The 19817-nt window shown below is 36.1% G+C and overlaps 1 protein-coding gene across 1 annotated transcript in view; it reads right to left on the minus strand.

Moving 5' to 3' along the window:
- Positions 1 to 19817, minus strand: part of LOC149552248 (uncharacterized) — a 180679-nt gene that overhangs the window by 103032 nt on the left and 57830 nt on the right. The window contains exons 2-3 of the mRNA XM_089787771.1: positions 4259 to 4325; positions 3612 to 4052 (exon numbers count right to left, since the gene is read on the minus strand). Of these exons, the coding sequence (XP_089643897.1) occupies positions 3612 to 4052; positions 4259 to 4325 (508 nt within the window). The remainder of the gene's footprint in view (positions 1 to 3611; positions 4053 to 4258; positions 4326 to 19817) is intronic.

Raw genomic sequence — 19817 nt, forward strand, 5'->3', positions numbered from 1 at the left:
CTTATCATTGTGCAATCTGTCCATGAAAGGAGTCAAGCCCCCATTTTGCAGAATATCCCACACCTTGGTCCATCTTCCCCACTTGGCACAGTTTGGAGGCTCCCTTCTCTTGCATTGCCCACCCATATCTCTTTTCAGCAACTCACTCACCAAAGATACTCACCCAAAAATAGAAATCTTTTGTGCAAAAAACAAACTGATAGTGAATAATACAAGTCAGGGCACTCAAAATCACCCAAAAAAGGTGCAACGAAAAGGCGAAATCATAACCACACCTATCCTTACACTCCCGCAGCCACATCATAATCATAAAACCATCAAATCTGGGTACCATCGTCATCATTGAAAATAAAGCCCTCCTTTCCATTTATTAATTCATTATTAGTACTCAACATGACCTCCATAGGGAGATCCACATCACCCTGCCAAATTGTCTTTTTGTTAAGCTTCATTGCCATGTTAGACACAAAGTTAGTAGCCATGTTGGACTCTCAATAAATATGTGGTATGAAATACTTGTCCATGGTCCTTAGGATATCTAAGATCTCTAACAGCATTCTATTCGGAAACCTAAGGACAAAAACCTTGAGTCTTTCTCCGTGGATTGGATGGAAACCCAAATCGACCTTTGTGGTGGATAGAGTGTTCACATTGTGCAACAAGATCTTTTCTAGTTTGTCAAACAGACTACTACTCGTGTATTTAAGATTTGATTATTTTATTGTATTGCTGAAAATTAAAGTGCAATAATACTTCTGGGTATATTTTATCCGCGTAGGTTCTGGTATTTTGTTTGATATTTTGAAGTCTTTTACATGAGATTTTTTATTTATATTCCTGAAATATATTTTACAAAATTTGGGGAAAATATCTTGTTGTAGATATTACAATAAAATCAAAATTTTGCTCATTCTTCAACTATATGCTTTCATTTTATAATTGTTTGCTCTTCCACATTTGTATGCAATCACAGGATTGATTATCAATGAAAATGGTAGCATCTAAAAGTTGTCAATCAATCAATAAGGTACATTTTCATTCCATAGTTATGTATAGTCAATCAGCAATTGTAAATTTTCTTTCCATAGTTGAACGTAGTCCCACAATTACCCATTGATGAAGAGTGAGAAATGTGAAATGTCATCAGACTTTCATTCTACTGTTTCATGTAATCATTCAAAAATTCTACACTTCCTTTTGACAGTTGTGTGCAGTCATTTGAAAGTTAACTTTCCATCTACAGCCCTACGCAATCAAATACTTGCCCTTTCTACAATATCATTTTTAATTTAAAAAATCACTACTTCTTGGGAAATATCTAACCATCCTTTGGATGATTGAGAAACATCTCAAAACTTTTGACAATCGTGGGGACATTAGATCCTTAAGTACATTGTCCTAGATTTGTGACCCTTGCATGCCCAATCATAGGGGATGCCCTTTCCATCCCACCAACATAGGAGATTGAGGGAGATGATGATGATGTTGAGTTGGGTACTAAGGACATCTTTTTCTTGCCTTGATCCATAGAGGGTAAATTGAAGGAGGGAGGAATTTGGAGCATTTGGGAGCCTCCCACTTTTTAAAGTTGGAGCACTTGGTTTATGTTTTGGTATCTAGGATTAAACGTTCTTGATTTTATATTACAAGGAAAAAGATACACATTAATGGTGCTTGCATGAAAAGGACAACTAGGTTGCAAAATGACAACAAGGATATAAATAAATCCTTAAAGGGTTAAATATTGCAAAATCAAGGTGAATATAAACATCCAATATAGTGTCAATAAATAATCTTGCTGCTAGGGTTGCAATATGGATGCTGAGTGCCACATCTTCACATGGCTAGACTGGACATCAACACTTAAGGAGATTCTATATCCTGTGAACAAAATGACAATAAGACAAATTTAGTAAGGTGATAATCCAAATAATGATGAACTATATCTTGACTGAATGAATGTTTTGAATAATGTCGACAAGGCCAAGCAGCCTATGGGACCAATACATAGCCAGCAAACAGATAAGAATACAAAGGCTAAAATAGAAAAGGCCCAAAACACCACCCCAACTTGATGATGGTAATTTGGCATATTAGATGGAGTTGACATATTACAAGAGTAACATGTTTGATGATGGTAATTGGACATACTAGATGAAGCTAGCGTGGACAGTTACTCCAAGAAATATCAAAGGGACTTTGAATTGAGCAAATGGTTTTCCATTCACAAAGGTCAACGTTCTGACTAGACTCCTAAATCATCCAGCATCGGTTGGATTGGCTACAAAGAAAGGAGGCTCAATTCAAAGATGAGTTATCTAATAGAATCAAACCATTGTTCCTCTGTTGCACTTAAGATAGTAAGCTACATGATGAGACCACAAAGATGTGCAATAAGCAACCTCCAAGAGAACAAAGGCCTAAAAAGAAGCACTAGTGGTTATCAATAAATGTCAAGTCTAGAGAAAAATGGAAGAAAAAAGATTTTAAAAAAACATATTGGAATATCTTCTAAGAAGAAGGGTAAGCTAGTAACTGAGCAAGACTCAAAAGAAGAGGGCCTTGGAGAATGCAACTTGTGCCAAGTAAGGGAGAAAGAAGATGAGAAAGGGCATTGAAAAAAGGAAACATTAGACAAAAAATTCCTTCTAGTAATTGCCATTACCAAGATTAGCATTATCCAAGGCTGGTCTGAAGTTGATTCTTTTATAAGTTTATTAGAGACTACACATGTTTCGATCTTGTACAATACCCATAGCTTTTAAGTGAAACTAGTCTGATCTAGATCCATTTCACTTTGTTCTCCTATAAGAGAACATGATGCTTTTGACACTTTCTATAATCTCTACTCAATGTAAGTTTTCGTTTTGTATTTGAAATGCTTTTCTTATATAGATTCCTGCCAACATTCTATTTACATCCATATTTTTATTTATATTGACATTCCTTATATCCATCTTTGCTTTTGTGATACAGAAGGTAGAGTGCTAACCAATCAAGTGTCTTTTAGATTGAAATTAAATTCAACAGATTACTGCACAACAACTACCCCAATTCTGTCTGTTCATCAGATATAAGTAAGATTTTGAATATCTACAAAGTTCAAGATAGTGATTTGATGATTCTTGGCTAAGAATAAGAGAAAATTTCTAGGCTTATAAAGGTAGAGAATCATGTACAAGAATTTCTTGTGCCTACTTATCATCCTTGATAAGGGCAGTTCTTTATTCCTTTTAAAATGAATATCAGTAACTATAATCCCTTATACCAGGATTAGTTCATGAATTCCTTTCCTCTCTTGTAAAACTAAGCTTCACACGAAACTTCTTGCAGATGAATTATGTCTAATAAACCAGCCTTGCTATAATGTGCTGTGTATCAAGACTTATAGTTCTTTTTACAGTGGCCTTACATTTCCCCTCAGTAATTAGCAGAGCTTATATCTTTTCAAAATGTCTTAGTCTTAGCTTCAACTGGTTAAACGCACCACATTACACTTTTAGCATCTTAACGATAGATGATATAAGCAGCTCACTGGTTCCCTAATGCCAATGCTCAAAACACATATCTGTTAAGAAATATCAAATTTGTGGTTAAGAACAACGAAGTACCTGTCAGCAGGGAGTCCTCAAAGAGAGCTTCAAAAACCTTTCGAAGAAAGAACGGTGGAAATACAACAGTTGCTACTAAAAACATTGGACCCAAAAGCCAAATTAGGGACTGCCGTCTTTTCGATAATGTTAATCGAGAAGTTTCTTCCTCCAAATGCTGGTGAGTAACTCCATAAAATGAAACAAAACCAGCTTTTCCATTAATATTTTGGTTCTGGTGTAGCGTCCCACTCTCAGAAGAAAGTATATGTTCTTTGAAAGGGTTTTCTAAATGACCTTGTAGTTCATGTTCTGATTTTAATCTAATGCCTGATGCCTCTCCTTCGGGAACTGCAGAAGAATATGTTCCTACTCTTCTCTTCATTGGTAGATTGTGTCTAGACTGTTCTCGACCACAAAGTGACCATCCATGGAAGAGCTTGAATGAAGTATCTAATTTCCCTGAGAAATGACAGAATTTGTTATCAGTGAAACATTCTAGCTAAGTTAAATATTATTGCAATTATCTAGTCTTCTAACAATAATGACTTTTTATATCCTTCATTGACTCATGGATTGACTGAAACCACTCTTCTAGTACACTTGTAACACAAAATATGTATGAAATAAAAATAACAAAGTGCAAATTTGTTAGGGAACATGCGTACATTGTCCAGAGGCAACCCATTGTGCATTCTCTTTGTGGTCTTGTATACCCTTTCCTGATGATTTTACCTAGCAAGCATCAGGTGAGAAAAGTTTCAACTCTATGTTAGAAAAGGGCAGTATCATAACAAATACTAAAATTAATTACAAATACATTTCTTCTAGCTCAACAATTAATAGATATCTTTGCACGCTTAGACAAGGTGACACTACAATTAGATCTCCATATCTGTTCTTTCAAATAATAATGTTTTCTTATTACTAACAAAAACATTCGTAGTGCAAATGAAAATGCATGGTCCCAAGCAGGAAGAAATAATAAGCTCACTGCTCATCTAAAGAAGAAATACAAAATTAATATAATAGCTACAGGAAACAATTCAACCAAAATGGAGTTAACTGGGTAGACGATCTCCATAGTTTCCTTTGATAGCCAGCATTGTGGTATTTAGATGATTTCACATTGCACAGAAATGTAAGGAAAAGAAGCCATTCAATTTTATTCATCTGCTTAACTTGGATATAAAATTGGTATATTGTGTTGCGCAGAAATTTTAGAAAACTGGAGAGTTCAATACTAATTAAATTATAAATATCAGGTATGGATTTGAAAAGGTAAGCTTAAATCTGAATAAGAAGAGATTCTCCAGAATTTTATAATTATCAGAACTGATTAGGAAGAATAGAGGAATTAATCCCTCCCATCAGCATTAAACTTAACAAAGATTTTTTCATTAAACTTAACAAGGATTTTTTCTTACTTTAGCTTCAGAAACAGAAACAAGATACCAGAGCTTGTGTTTGTTAAATTTAATAAATTTGTATGACCAGATACTTGGGCAGCTAGAATATGTCGATCCCTTAAAAAGGAAACACATACCATAAAATTCACCTATTTATCCAGGTAAATAACAGTGGCATAATACTCAGAACTGATTAGGAAGAATAGAGGAATTAATACCTACCATCAGCATTAAACTTAACAAAGATATTTTCATTAAACTTAACAAAGATTTTTTCTTACTTTAGCTTCAGAAACAGAAACAAGATACCAGAGCTTGTGTTTGTTAAATTTAATAAATTTGTATGACCAGATACTTGGGTAGCTAGAATATGTCAATCCCTTAAAAAGGAAACACGTGCCATAAAATTCAAATTTACAGAGAGCTCTGAAATATTTGCAAAAGAAAAAATTATTCCAATGGAGACTATTCTCAATGATGAGATTAAAATTTGAAGTTCAAATCATCATTTTATCAAAATCAATACGATAGCAGAAATAACACTGAAAGAGCCTTGAAATTCTTCACTGCATCTCATCCTCATTGGACGAGTGCACATTTTGAGCATAATAAGATGGACATAGTCAAAACAGTCCATCTCAGATTAGGATTTACAAAGTTGAAGCTAGCTTAAATATGATGTGCAATGCAGATGATCGAATAAGTACAAAAAGATATGGTGATAACTCACTTGTAACTTTCAAGAAATTCTGTAATGAAAAGCTGCAAGTATAAGTAAAACAAGCTAAAGTACCTGATGGAACCCTAGTTTTGGGCTTCCGTTTGCACATCTTTTTTTTTTTTTTTATATCTTACCTAGTGTTGGATTTAATACATAATTCCTGTGAAAACGTATAATGATAGCTTTATCATATTCTGAGAAAAGCCTTTGCTAGGTCTCATTATGGAGCAATATAAAATATAACTATAATGAATTGAAGTACTATTTCAACATAATCTTTTATGTCGTAAAAGGTTATTCATTCTGATTTTGTATACAGAGTTAATATGTTTTATTGTTTTTCTCATGTGGCTTAGTATTTTGGTAGTCATGAATTTTACAAGAGCTAGAAGTCTGCAAAAGTACATCATGAATTATGCTCGAAGCCTTCCCAAGAACTAAGTTTCAGATTCCGTAGATGTGTTAACGAAATACAAATGGATATAATAGGTATGGAATATGTAAATACACATCCTTCAGATGTCCTTAGTCATGGAAACACCAGATGACAATTGGGAATCATTTGCAATGGAGCTGGATGTATCAGTCAATCGCACCAAGTAGAATATTTTATGTTGAAAATATCTGCCATCAGTACTAGCAGATGTAGTCGTATACAGTGATCTATGTATCCTCCGTAAAGCCCCTTCTTGAAAGCTATGATATGGAGTTTTGAAGACTAAAGATATTGAAACATCAGAATGAAAAGCCTTTGATCAATTATACAACAGTTAATGAAATAAAAGCAACAGTATCCAAAAAGTATATTAGAAAGGGGATAGACTGTTGAGCGTGGAAAGAAGTATCCTGATATGAACCTTGACTCACTGGAGGATTACATGTCATATTTTCGGACTCTGAGGCAAAGATATTTTTTTCATAGAACATGCTTGACAGTACGTAGTTTCAGAATATGTATAGAAAGGCAAACATATCACAAAGTGACAATAAAGTGATGGAAATTATACAATGAAATAGACCTTGGAATGATGGGGTCAAACACTGAAATGAAATCCATACTTTCCACATCACCATCTCTGTGCCACCAAAATACGAATATGGCAGTGAGGTAAAAAATCGTCAACAAATAAATTGAAAGAATATATTTTGTAAGATGGAAGATATGACTTTAAAGATATCACTGAGGAAGAAAGGTTCTCAATACTTTGAAAAATGATTCTCAGATAGGGATGGAACAGAAGCCATGTCATTGATGTCTGGTTTTCAAAATCTCAGGCTAATCGAGATCTATAGCGACTATAACAGCTATCCTGAATTGGAAAATATGCCGTCCTTGGAGATCACTCATCCGAGTTGTTTGAAAAATATTAATGCCCATCGCATATACTCATTGGTTGCAATTAATAAATGAAGAGAGCCTGCGATCATACTCTATGACTTGAATATATTTGAATATCCAATGATGAAAGATAGCTATTCTAGGAGAAAGCACTTGGAATTTGGTTCATTTGATTTACCGATATAAATCTTGTTTGGTACTAATTTTCTGATTTTCTCTGCAGGTGTGGAGGAGAAAGAATTTGTGCATATGAAGAAAGTGGAATTCCCAATATGCTCAGTTGTGGACATTTTGGTTTAAGAGTCCTCAAGGAAGGAGTAGAAGATAAAATATTGCACCTAAAATGAATCAATATGACTTCCAGATTATGAGATGCGCCACCAGTTGTTTCTATTACCGCGTGAGAGTCCCCATGCTTCTTCTTTGAAACAATCGATGGTTTGCTATATTTATGTTTTAGTTTGTTATAGTTGTAAAATTAGTAATGTAATGGGATTATCAGGCAGTTCAATTATTAAAGGGATTTGGAGCCAGAAGGATGTGACTATTCCCTTATGCATCTTTTCATAGTTTATAAATAGAAGATGTAAAATCATATAAAATTCAATTTCCTACAAAATTTTACATACTCATACTATTATGCACTTTCAATATATTATATTCTTTCAACTAGTGAAGATGGAATGCTGAACTAAGCTTGTGGATATTGGATCATCGAATTAAACTTTTATTATGCTATTGTGGAATCGAATTGCCGTAGATCATCAGTAATGAGTGTGTTCATTGCATTTTCATTTCTGGCATATCTCGTAAGCATGTTTATTTTATTTATTTGCATTGGAGTTTAAAATATTATTAAGTTGTGTCCTTTATAATGATTTTTTAAATTCTATAAATGATTTATATGATAGATAAGTGGATAGGGTCAATTATAGCATTTTAAACTTAATTATCGCAAATATTGTGAAATATTTAATTGTTTCCGTATTTAGATCTAGTTTGTCTCCTAACCATAGGAGTTAAAAAGCATTCTAGACTAGTTTAAAATTGTGTCTATATATTTGATCCATAGCATCTTAATTACTAAATTGTTTATGGTTAAAGTGCATAGAACATTATAATGTCGTACGTAATAACTTATAATATTCTTTGTTTGTCCTTTAAATTCTGTCACTGGTCTTGATATTATTCATGATTCATAATCTATACACTAGCAATTCTTTCATATTTCTTATTTGAAGAGTTGAAATATTCATTTGTTGCAATAATCCATAATAATTATTATTTATTTAAAACGCTCTCACATTTATATAATCATTTACTTTTGTTCTTAATTCATAATTTGCAAGTTTTAAAGTTTTTTGTAATCCTTGCCATTTAAGAAACTTTCATTGCATTCATATTCAAATTGATCTATTATAGTTATCTTGGACTTAAGTAATTTGTTCTAGATTAGGTATACCCACCTTGGCCTTGCAGAGCAAGAAGTGCAGAAGATTGAATCGAATTGATTGGTATTGTCAAGTTGACCATAATCAGTTGGATATCCCAGCATCAAGTTGGTAAGACTCATAAGATTCCAATCTGCAGTTTTGGGAACCAACAGTACCAACTGCAAACATTTTCACCTGTAAATCGTTGATTTCCATTCGCGGAACATATGATCTAAACATGAGGCTAGGATCTGACCAAGTTAGAGTAGTTAGTGATTGGAATTCGAGATATTCTCAAACTGTGGAAAATCTGTTTTAATTTTTGTAAATGTAAACTTTAATATGTGTTACTTTGACCACTACTGCAATGAGTTAATTTTTTTCACTTACTAAAGCATTTGTTTATCAGGTGTAAAGATATAATGTATTGATTGTTGTGACATGTAGTTGAACATGAATTATTGATATTCATATGCAGTGGGTGTGGCAAAGCACAGATTTATGTAGTCATTAGTGGGAAACTTTTGCATATCATTCATGTAATGCTCTCAGGCATTGCAGAAGATTCTAAGCAGTCTCAATGGTTTGTTCGAGATTTTCAGCATTCATGACATACATTGCTATCAGTTAGTTTTTGTCCACAGTTGAATCTTTGCTGTGTTCAGTTAACACAAACATAGTAATATAAAAATTTAAAAAAATCAGGTAGCATTTTCTACATAGAAAGAAGCATTGAGCAGATGCTGAAAAGGTAATCCATCAGATTATCAAATGCTTCATCAATCTGGCCCAAAGAAATGTCTAAATAATCTCAAATATACTCCAAAGTAAAGATTAAAAAAACTTGATTTTCAGACGTACATAAAAATATAACTAAATAAGAAGAAACCTAATCTTGAAAAATATAAATTTACAATTCCTAAAAATTCAACTAGTGAAAACACACAAAAAAACTTATATTTGAGGAAGAATAGAAAAATAAATTTAGTGGTCACAATGTCTACTACAGGGCTGTACTAAAACCACCTTCCACTGTCAAACAAGTTATCAAGAAAAATTAACAAATAAGTTATACAGAAAATTCAAGTAACCCATAACATGATCCCGCTTATCGTAAAGAAATCAAACCAAAAGTATTCACAATCACTATCATCTCCACAAGTAGAATAAATACAAAAGTGCAGTGATTAAACACAAAAAAAACTGATTATCAGAAATGCCAAAAAAAAAAAAAATTCCCATCCCCACTATCATCAAGAGCATCCCCCTCTTGAGACAAAAATAAATGCCAGATAGGAAAGATTTGGGTCAAAAGATCCAACAGTAAACCCACCATCCCTACTTTGCTTTTCCATATCCACCAAAGGCATTTTAATGGCTTCTACCACCAACCAGAGTCCCTGCATGTTTTGTATTCCCATGAAAGGATTAGTCCCTCAAGCATGAAGGCCCCTGCTGCCAATATTATTGATACATCTAAAGATCTTGTCAACCATAAAGGTTACAGCCTGTTTAAACTTTAAAGTCATCCCCGTCAACAGCAGGTTTCAATGGAATCAAGTCCTCAAAATTATTAAAATCTACACTCCCATAGAGGAGACATGTCACTGATCTATGCCTATTGATGCATGGAAATAATTTTCAGCTCATCTACCTCTTGCATAGGATAACTTTGATTTGCAAAGTTTACTAAATCTTGCATAGGATAACTCTTGCAAGAGTTCCTGCCAAGAGAACAGTGTTGTTTGAACATGGAGGAAATAATATGATCCTTCCAGGCAGCTAAGCTTCAGCCAACAGTTTTGTCTGATCTATAATTATCAGTGGTACCTGGGGACACATCCCCAGCCCAAAAACCCTCATCCCCATACAAGGGACATTTCCGCGATGGGTACGGCCAGGGGATGCCTGCATCCTGTCCCCGATTTTTGAAACTTGGCAGGGGACGTCCTGGAAATCCAGGCACATCCTCCGAATTTGTTGGGGACAGTCGTACATCCGGTGGACAATGTAGCTGTCCCTCGACTGCCCCAAGGACGGTTGACTGTACCCAACTCTGGTAGTGGCTTCTTGTAGATCATTTTGTGGGCCACTTCTTATTTGCACTAGAAAACCAAAAATGTGGCTTTTCAATTGCAGTGTATGATTTTATTTCATATTCACAACATTTCTAAGTTTCTAAGTTCTAGTCTCATTCACAGCAGCAGTAAGGGCTTTGAGTTTTCATTTGAACTAGCAGCAGCAAGGGTCTGTGCAAGTGATTTATCATTTTAGGAAGTAAGAGCTTGGAAGAGACAAGTGTAAACATCCTTCCATACTTTTTTCATTTTTCATTTTTTTTTCAAAGCTTAAGCTTGAACAGTCTGGTTTTTTTCTAATTTTCTGCATTGTTTCAGTTCATTCTTCAATCTCAAGAAAAAACAAATGGAGCAGCAATGATGGTGGTGGTAGTGAGGATGAATTGGAAATGGTAGTCAAAAAACAAATGGAGCAGCAATGATGGTGGTGGTAGTGAGGATGAATTGGAAATGGTAGTCAAAATTTAGGACAAACTCAAGTGTTAAGGGTAATAGTAGGCATCAACCTGATTTGTTTAAGTGCCCTTCAACAATCATGAGAAAATATGTGAAAGGCCCTTCCAACAAGAAAAAGTCTCTTCTCTAATATGTTATACCTAGGGGTCAAAAGAAAAAAAAAATAGGAGGGACTAGGGTGTAGGATTGTCATGTTTGTAGTGATGACTCTAGGGGCAGCTATACAACGGTGAAGTCAGACTTTTGGGTATTGCATGCCATAGGGTTATATAGCTTGTCTAGATTTTATTAAAAAGGAAAGAATAGAGCGCCATAGATTGCACATGGAGGCTGAAATGCGGAAACAAGGTTTGACAATGCCATCACCTTCTTTATCAAGTGCACAATCATCTAGGCCCATATCATCCACTGTTGGTACTAGGCCTATTGAGACAAGAGGAAAGAGGAAGATGAGTGGTGGTCAGAAGGGAGGAACAGTTGAAAGTATGTTTAATGCACAAGCACGGGAAGATATTGAGTCATTCGTTGCTAAATTCCTTTTTGCCAATGCTATCCCATTTCATGTGTCTTGTTCCTCTTATTTCAAACAAATGGTAAAAGATATAGCCACTATGGGTCCCTCATTCACACACCCTGGTGATCATATGCTACAAACTACCCTCCTAGACATAGAGTACTCCAAGGTTAATATCTTGTTGGTGGATATGAGACAGACTTGGGTGAGGACAAGTTGCTCTTTTGTGATGGATGAGTGGACTCATGTCAGACACTAGCAACTCAATAATATCATTGTCACATCCATGCTGGTTTTTATTTCCTGAATCTCATACGTTGTTCAAGGAACGTAAGGCTGCAAAGTTCCAATTCACCATTTTAAGAGATGCCATAGAGAAGATTGGTCCCACTTATGTTGTACAAGACATCACAGATTCAGCACAAATATAAGAATCAGTTGGTTTGATGGTGAAGCATGCTTACAAGCACATCTTTTGGATCCCTTGTTGTGTTCATGTTCATGCATTGTACAATGCATTAAAATACATAGGGAAGATGGGGTGAAGCAAGTGGTGTTAGAACCTAGAGAGGTTCAAATGTTTATTTGCAACCATCACCCCTCGCTCTTTTTAGGTCCTTCTCAAGGAGTTCCTCAAACCCGCTTATCCAAGGTGTGCCAATTTAAATTAGTTTATTTTATTTTTAAAAAATATTGTTACATGTATTTTGTTATGCAAGTAATTGGTAAATTATTTTATGTATTAACAATGAGCAAAGACAATCAATAAATAAGTTTACAGTATTTAAAAAAGGCAAGTTTCTAAACAGAAACTGCAAATAAGATCAAAAAAAATCTTTTCACCTATAAATTTAAATAAGGTACATTATACAGCATTAAATAAATAATAGAACATTATTTTAATACCCCCCCTTAACACTCAATCTATTAACACCAATAGAGACCCAAAAATTTACAAACTTATTTGGACTAAGAGACATGTTGAAGATATTTGTTGTCTGATCCGCTATTGGAAGATACAGCCACTAAATGGATTAGGCTTCATCAAATTGTTGAATGAATAGATAATGAGTTTCCACATGCTTGGTTCTTTCATGGAAGATTGGATTCTTGGAAAAGTTTGAGAAATTCTATTTTCACAAAACAAAGGAGTTGGACTTGCTTGAGATAATTGCATATACACAAGCATCCATCAAAGTGAAACTGCCTCACAAGATGCTTTTACAACTCCACAGTACTCTGCTTCTGTCAAGAAGAGAACCACAGCCTGTTCCTTCTTACTAGTCCATGTGCCTGCACCAGAGCCCAAACTAAACACATACCCAAATGTTGATTTTATGTCATCAATTTAACCTACCCAATCTAAATCTATGTAACAAGAAGTCTAGGATCTTGACTTTGAGTTTACAAGAGTCCAAAATTAGAAGTCACCTTCACATAACGCACCACATGCTTCGTTGCTACCTAATGATCAGCCTTGAGGGCTATCATGAAGCGTGAAATGTAGCTCACTGCAAAAATGAGGTCAACTCTAGTGGCAGTGAGATAGATGAGACTACCCTCTAGTTGTTGTAACAATGATTCATCTGCTACAGGTAAATCGGACTTTGCTGACAACTTAAGCCCTTTTTCCATGGGTGTCGAGGCAGGTTTGCTATACTTGATTTGGAACTTATCCAGAAAACTTCAAGCATACCTGGACTAGGAGATGAAAATATTGCTCTCTTTGCCAAAACTCGACACCTAAACAATAATGGAGAAGTCCCAAATCGGTCGCGTAACATGAGCTGCACAAACTTTGTTTAAGCTCACTAATCAACTATATAGAGCTGCCAATAATGATAAGGTCATCAACATAGACAAGAACTAGTAGAATCTCATCACCAACCTATTTGACATACAAATTAGGATTAGATGGACAGCTCTAATAGCCATGGTCTGTGAGGTACTTATCAATTTTAAGGTGCCAAGCACAAGAAGCCTATTTTAGGCCATAGAGTCCTTTTACCACTCTGCACACCTTTTTTTCTTCACCAGCAACCTTGAACCCTGAAGACTAAGTCATATAGATCTCTTCCTTCAACTCATCGTTGAAAAAAGCACACTTAAAATCCATCTAATGAACTTTCCAGCCAAACTAGGTTGCTAAGGCAAGGACATGCCAAATGGTACTCATTTTGGTTGTAGGAGCAAAAATCTCCTCATAGTCAATGCCTTCCTTCTGTGAAAACCCCCTAACAACGAGACAAGCTTTGTATTTGTCAAGGGTTTCGTCAGCTTTGTATTTCACCTTATACACCCATTTTTAGCTAATGTGCTTCTTCCCTGAAGGAAGATCAGAAAGCGCCCAAGAGTGATTCTTCTGAATACTCTGATAGTAGGTCTCCATAGCCTTTTCCTACTCAAGTATCCTTTTAGCATTTTAATATGTTTGAGGCTCATAAACATGGTGAATGTTGACCATAAGAGCAAAATTAATTAAATGTTGTTCGCTCTTGTTTCTGGATGATCTACCCTCAATGATCTCATCTTGATGAAGATCACCAATAGTGTTAGCCCGCCATCCAGGCCGGAGAGTAGAACCAACATCAGATACAGGAGCTAGAACTAGTACTAGATCTAGAACAGGTTCAACAGGTGGAAGATTACCATCATTGAAAGGAAACTAAGTTGAGCATCTTCAAACTTATGACCTACATCATCCCTCCCATTAGGTAGAGCTATCGGAAGAGGGACACCCAAATTAGAAGCCTTCAAAGGTTGATCCTTTGAATTCTGCACAGATGAAGATGGGTGAAAAGGTCCACATGTTTCATCAAAGACAATATCCTTGCTGAAGACAAGGTGGTCAATGTCTACATTTATCAATCAGAAAGCCTTAAAGTTATCACTGAACCATGTGAACATAAGCTTTTGACTCCTGGAATCCAACTTGCAGTGTTGAGCATCTGGAATCCATACATAAGCTAAAGAGCCAAAGATTTTGATATGAGTGATCCTAGGTTTGTGACCAGTCAAAACTCCTTTAGGAGTCCTTCCCTTATCAACCTGTATAGGGGACCTATTAGGGAGATAAGATTGCAATAAAAATTGCTTCTGCCCAAAACGTATTAGGAACACTCTTGTCTTAAAACATGGAATGAGCCATCTCAACAATAGTATGACTGCGTCACTCTACAACTTTGTCTTGTTGAGGAGTGTGGGGTGTGGTTAACTGACATTTTATAACATGTGTATCACAGAAGTTAGAGAATGCAGTAGAGAAATATTACCCCCCATTATTTGACCTAAGAGTGATAATACAACAACCAAACTCTTTTTCTACCAAGGCCTTAAACTTATGAAATACAATAAAAGCATCTAATTTCTGTCAAAGAAACTACACCCACATTTTACGACTAAAACCATCAACAAAAAGCTAGAAACACTTGCAACCAGTAACAGGTGTATGCATCTGCCCACAAATATCAGCATGAACCAATTGAACTACCTTAGAGGCTCGCCATGAGTCACAATTAGGAACATAGTACACGAGGAATATGAGATCCCTCCTACCAGAATGTGCCTGAGCAATGCCCTTATCGACAATTGTGGATTATTCTCCTCCTCCAAAAACAACCGAGTCTGTAAGCAAAGAGAAGTTTGTGAACCAATCACATTGATTAGTAAAGTACTGCAAAGCAACTGAATCAATGTACCATGCAGAAGACTTCAGATGATTTACACGTTTTTTAGCCATGAAGGCATAAAAGGCATATTCTTTCTGCTCATTGTACTCGGCAACATGCGCTTTCTACTAAGACCCTCCTTGCTTCATCAGAAGCCAATTGCTAACAGGAATCCTTCTTCATGTGACCGTAGTTATGACAGTAATTACACTGTATGTCCTTTTTCTTAGAACTGTCATGAGGTTGACTTAAAACTTTCTACAACAAAGGTTGACCTTTACCTTTATTTTTTGGCTGAGAGTGTGCTACAAAAGCTTGCTCTGTAGAAAATGAGGAACCAGTACCAAACTGCTTTTTCCAACTGTCCTACTGTAGAAGCTTGGTACAAAGGTCTAGAAGCTTCAGATCAACATTTGTAGAAGTAATGTTGAGACTTTCAACAAAATGTTATAAGACCTTGGAAAGCTCCTCAAGGTAATAAACACCATGTCTTCTTCCTCCATCTTCCAACAAATTGCTTCCAACTAATCATGGATATCCTTAATCTTTGTCAGATGTTCTTGTAAGGATGTTCTCTCATACATCATGATGGAGAAATTTTGATTCTTTAAAAACAATGCACGGCTTTTATCAGATGTTTCATGCAAACCTTCAAATGCTCCCAAATCTCAACAGTTGATTTGCCAAAGGGAACCTATGGAAGATAATCTACTGTAACACAATTTAATGAGCATGATAGCTTCACGATTGTGTTCATCAAACTTTGCCTAATCTCGATCCACTATAGCTAGACATTGAAAGGTGCCCAAGACAATCTTATCAAGGCGGCAATATTCATAAATGATCGTCATTCGCTACTTCCAAATTTTTGTCATTGAAAAAACATTGACCACCTTCCAACATGATGTTGGTTAATGAAGCCGCCTTTATATTTTTGGAGGCACAAAAAAAAAGACTAAAGATGTTGATTGCACAAAATTCAATGCTTGAATTTTAATGCACCAAGATAGATACAAATTTCAAAACTGTTGGCACAAAAGTCAAGGCACAGATTTCGAGACAAAATTTCAAGACCTAGAAAAATTCGACGAAGACACAAAAGAGATCTCAAAAGACCCAAAAAGAATCTAAAATCCAAATGGAAATTATGATATGGAAATCAAGGCACACAAAATTCTAACAGCGACCCAAATTGAGATCTCGAAAAACCCACCAAGATTTTGTAATAGAAAAAAAATTAAACCTGAACTAAGAGGTCACAAACCTAGTCGAAAATTTTCTAGGACGTAGGCAACCATAAAAGCTCAGAAAATTACAAACAAACTAGATCATGGCCGGCAAAAACCTGTTAGGCAACACTTTTGGTCCAAACATAGGTTAGTATCTTGAAAGAGAGGGTGAATCAATATACTCACTAGTTTCTCCTTTCCAACTACTATCACGCTTCACACTAGTCTATAGGTTTGTGCTTGCTACAACTTAACCGATCAGGATTAAATGAAATCAAAGAACATGAACATAGCAACACATAACACACTATTTATCTCATGGAAACCCAGCTAGGGTAAAAACCACAATGTGTGAGTCAATCCTCACAAAGCTTGCACTCTCCTGAAGTGCGCTCAGTCAATAGCTTATCTTTGTTAAAAAATTACAAAGGCATTGTTAGGTGTCACCCGATTAGGGGATTTTGATGAGACATGTTAAACTCTTGCCCTCATAGGAACAACCTGGTTAAAGGACTTTTGAACACGAGTAAATGTGTCACCCAATTAGGGGATTTAATATAAAGAACCTATTAGGGTCCACCCTCGATGGGATTTACTATTGTAGAGATTAGTAAACAACATGGAATGATCTAACAAAGTAGCTACTACACTTAGCTTGGAATAGATCCTTCTTCATCTCTTCTGACCCGTATGGAACTATAATCTACCTTCTTTTGGCTCTACATCTTCACACACGATCACTTGTGCACTTGGCTCTACTTACTCTTGCACACAATTAAACTTGTGTTGTTCTAGCTCATTGGCTTCTCCTCATCACATTTGCTAACTCCTTAGCTGTCACTTATCTCTATCACTTTCTTCACACTTCAAGATTACACTTAGCTCGGTTCTCTTGGCTCTCCGCCTATTCACTCAACATTCTAACCTCTTATTTTTTGACTCTATTTTCTTTTATACGCACTTCTTGCTTGGTATGAAACCCTTATCTATGACTTCAAAATTTGAATTCTCACCCCTACTTCTAGCTTGACTTCCCATTGCAGTAGTGTGTCCCTTTTGTCAGATGTAGGGTGTTTGTATAGGACTCACAGGTGTCTTGCTTCATGGTTTCCTTCTTGACTTGGCCAAACCATCCTATATGGTCATGGGTCGATCTAATTTCTAATTTGTTTAGCATCCTTATGCACATTCTCTCTTCACTTAGCACTCTTCAATCTAAGTGGATCTTATCTGCCATCGCCTCTATTAGGCATGTACTTCATCTTTCTTTGATCACCCTTGTAAACTAGAGTCACACATCCTAGATCAATGTGCCTTGCTAGTTGTTGCTTCCTACTGATCTTAGTTCCTTCTTGTGCCTTGACATCAGTAACATCTTCAATAACTAAATTCACTAGTCGAACTACTAGTTAGTCTTCAAGGTTCAAGTTAGTTATGCCAACAATCTCCCCATTTGGCATTGATGGCAACATGCTTTGGCCATTCTTGGTCCTTTGTGTGTTTACTTAGACTTCACTCCTTTCAATGTTCGTCTTTTACTTCTGAAATTCTCTTTGTTTGGCTCCCGCTTTGTTTCTATTCTTCTGATCTTCTCAAATTCTCCCCCTTTAACAACAATGCCAAAGGCAATTATCTCTTGACCTCTCTGACTACTCCCATTATGGAGTAATCCCTCGTGCTCATCAATCCACCATTAGATTTCTTTGTTTCCTGATCATGGATTGATGCTTGCCTGTCTAATCTAGTTCAAGTTAGACAAGGGTAAGACCTCTAACTTCTCTCTCAGATACTCAAAAGTGTCAATTTGAAGAGGCTTTGTGAAGATATCATCTAGTTGATCATTGGTTGGTACATATTCCAACTTGACCTCTTTTGCTTGCACTTGTTCTCTTAGAAAATGATACTTGATTGATATGTACTTTGTCTTTAAGTGCATCACCAGATTTTTGGTTATGTTGATTGCACTAGGGTTATGACAATTGATACCTACCAGTTCCTCCATTTTTCTCTTGAAATCCATCAAGTAGTTGTCTCATCCAAACAACTTAAGTGCAATTCATTGCTGCAGGGATATTTTGCTTCAGTTGTTGATTGAGATACACGGTTCTGCTTCTTGCTGGCCCGTGCAGCCACTCTTCTTCCAAGAAAGAATGCAACACCTGTTGTGCTCTTTCTTTTGTCTATGTTTCCTGCCTAGTCAACATCAGCAAAGGCATGAGCACAAACTTTCGTTTGCGAGAATACAATAGGACATACTCTTCAATACCCTTTAAATATCTAAAGGTTCTTTTCACAACTACCATGTGTGACTCCTTTGGGTTGGCACAAAATCTGGCTACCAATCCAACCACCTATGCTATGTCTGGTCTGTTGTGCACAACATACTGCAGTTTACCAGTCATGCATCGATAATGAGCTTGATTTACTTCAGGGTTGTCATCCTCCTACGATAGCCTGCAACCGGTCACCATTAGAGTGTCCACCAGTTTTGCTTCCTCCATGTCAACATTTTCAGGATTTCCTTCCCATATTTAGTTTGCCCTATGAAGATCCATTTTTTCAGTTGGAATACTTGAAGTCCGATGAAGAATTTGATTTCTCCGATCATAGACATTTCAAACTCTCTTCATGGCTTCAGCAAACTCAACACTTAGCTTATCATCTCCTCCAAAGTTGATGTCATCAACAAGGATCTTTGCAATCAGCAAACTTGCTTTTCTCACTTGCTTCATGTATAGATTGCAGTTGTCACTTGTTCTTATAAACCCAATCTTTATCAAGTATGAGTGTAGTTTCTCAAACACTCTGGGTGCCCACTTCAATTCATACAAAGTTTTACTCGATCTACACACTTGATTTTTGCCTAGTTCATTCTCAAACCCCTCGACTTGCTCAATGTACACTTCCTCCTCTAGAACTCCATTCAAAAATGCAAATTTTACATCCATCTAGTATACTCTAAAGCATAGTTCTGAGACTACAAGTCGAAGCTGGACTCGCCGAGTCCAAGCCAGAGTCCACCAAAATGAGGCAAATTGCCTCTGGCCTCAGACTCGATAGTCACCATGGACTCAGTGAGTCCAAGAACTCACCTGACTCGCCGAGCGGCAGCACTCATAAAGTGCAAAAAAATAATAAAGTAAAAGGTTTAGAGATTTGTTTGTGCTTTGTATAACATCTATTTGACCTAAAAAAGTCATTCCATCCTTTGTTAATGCTTGGGATAGAGAGAAAAGAGTTAGAGAAGAGTATTGGGGTTTTGAGAGAGAAATTAGCAAACCGGTTGGCTCTCCCATATCAATTGTTGATTGTCTGTACAACTTTGTAGATTGCACTTAAGCATTGAAAGGAGCTCAAGGAAGTCTTTGGAGTTGGATTCT

Source organism: Cupressus sempervirens, chromosome 6 (genome assembly GCF_028749045.1).
Source record: "Cupressus sempervirens isolate cs-2001-9-10 chromosome 6, ASM2874904v1, whole genome shotgun sequence".
Classification (NCBI taxonomy): domain Eukaryota; kingdom Viridiplantae; phylum Streptophyta; class Pinopsida; order Cupressales; family Cupressaceae; genus Cupressus; species Cupressus sempervirens.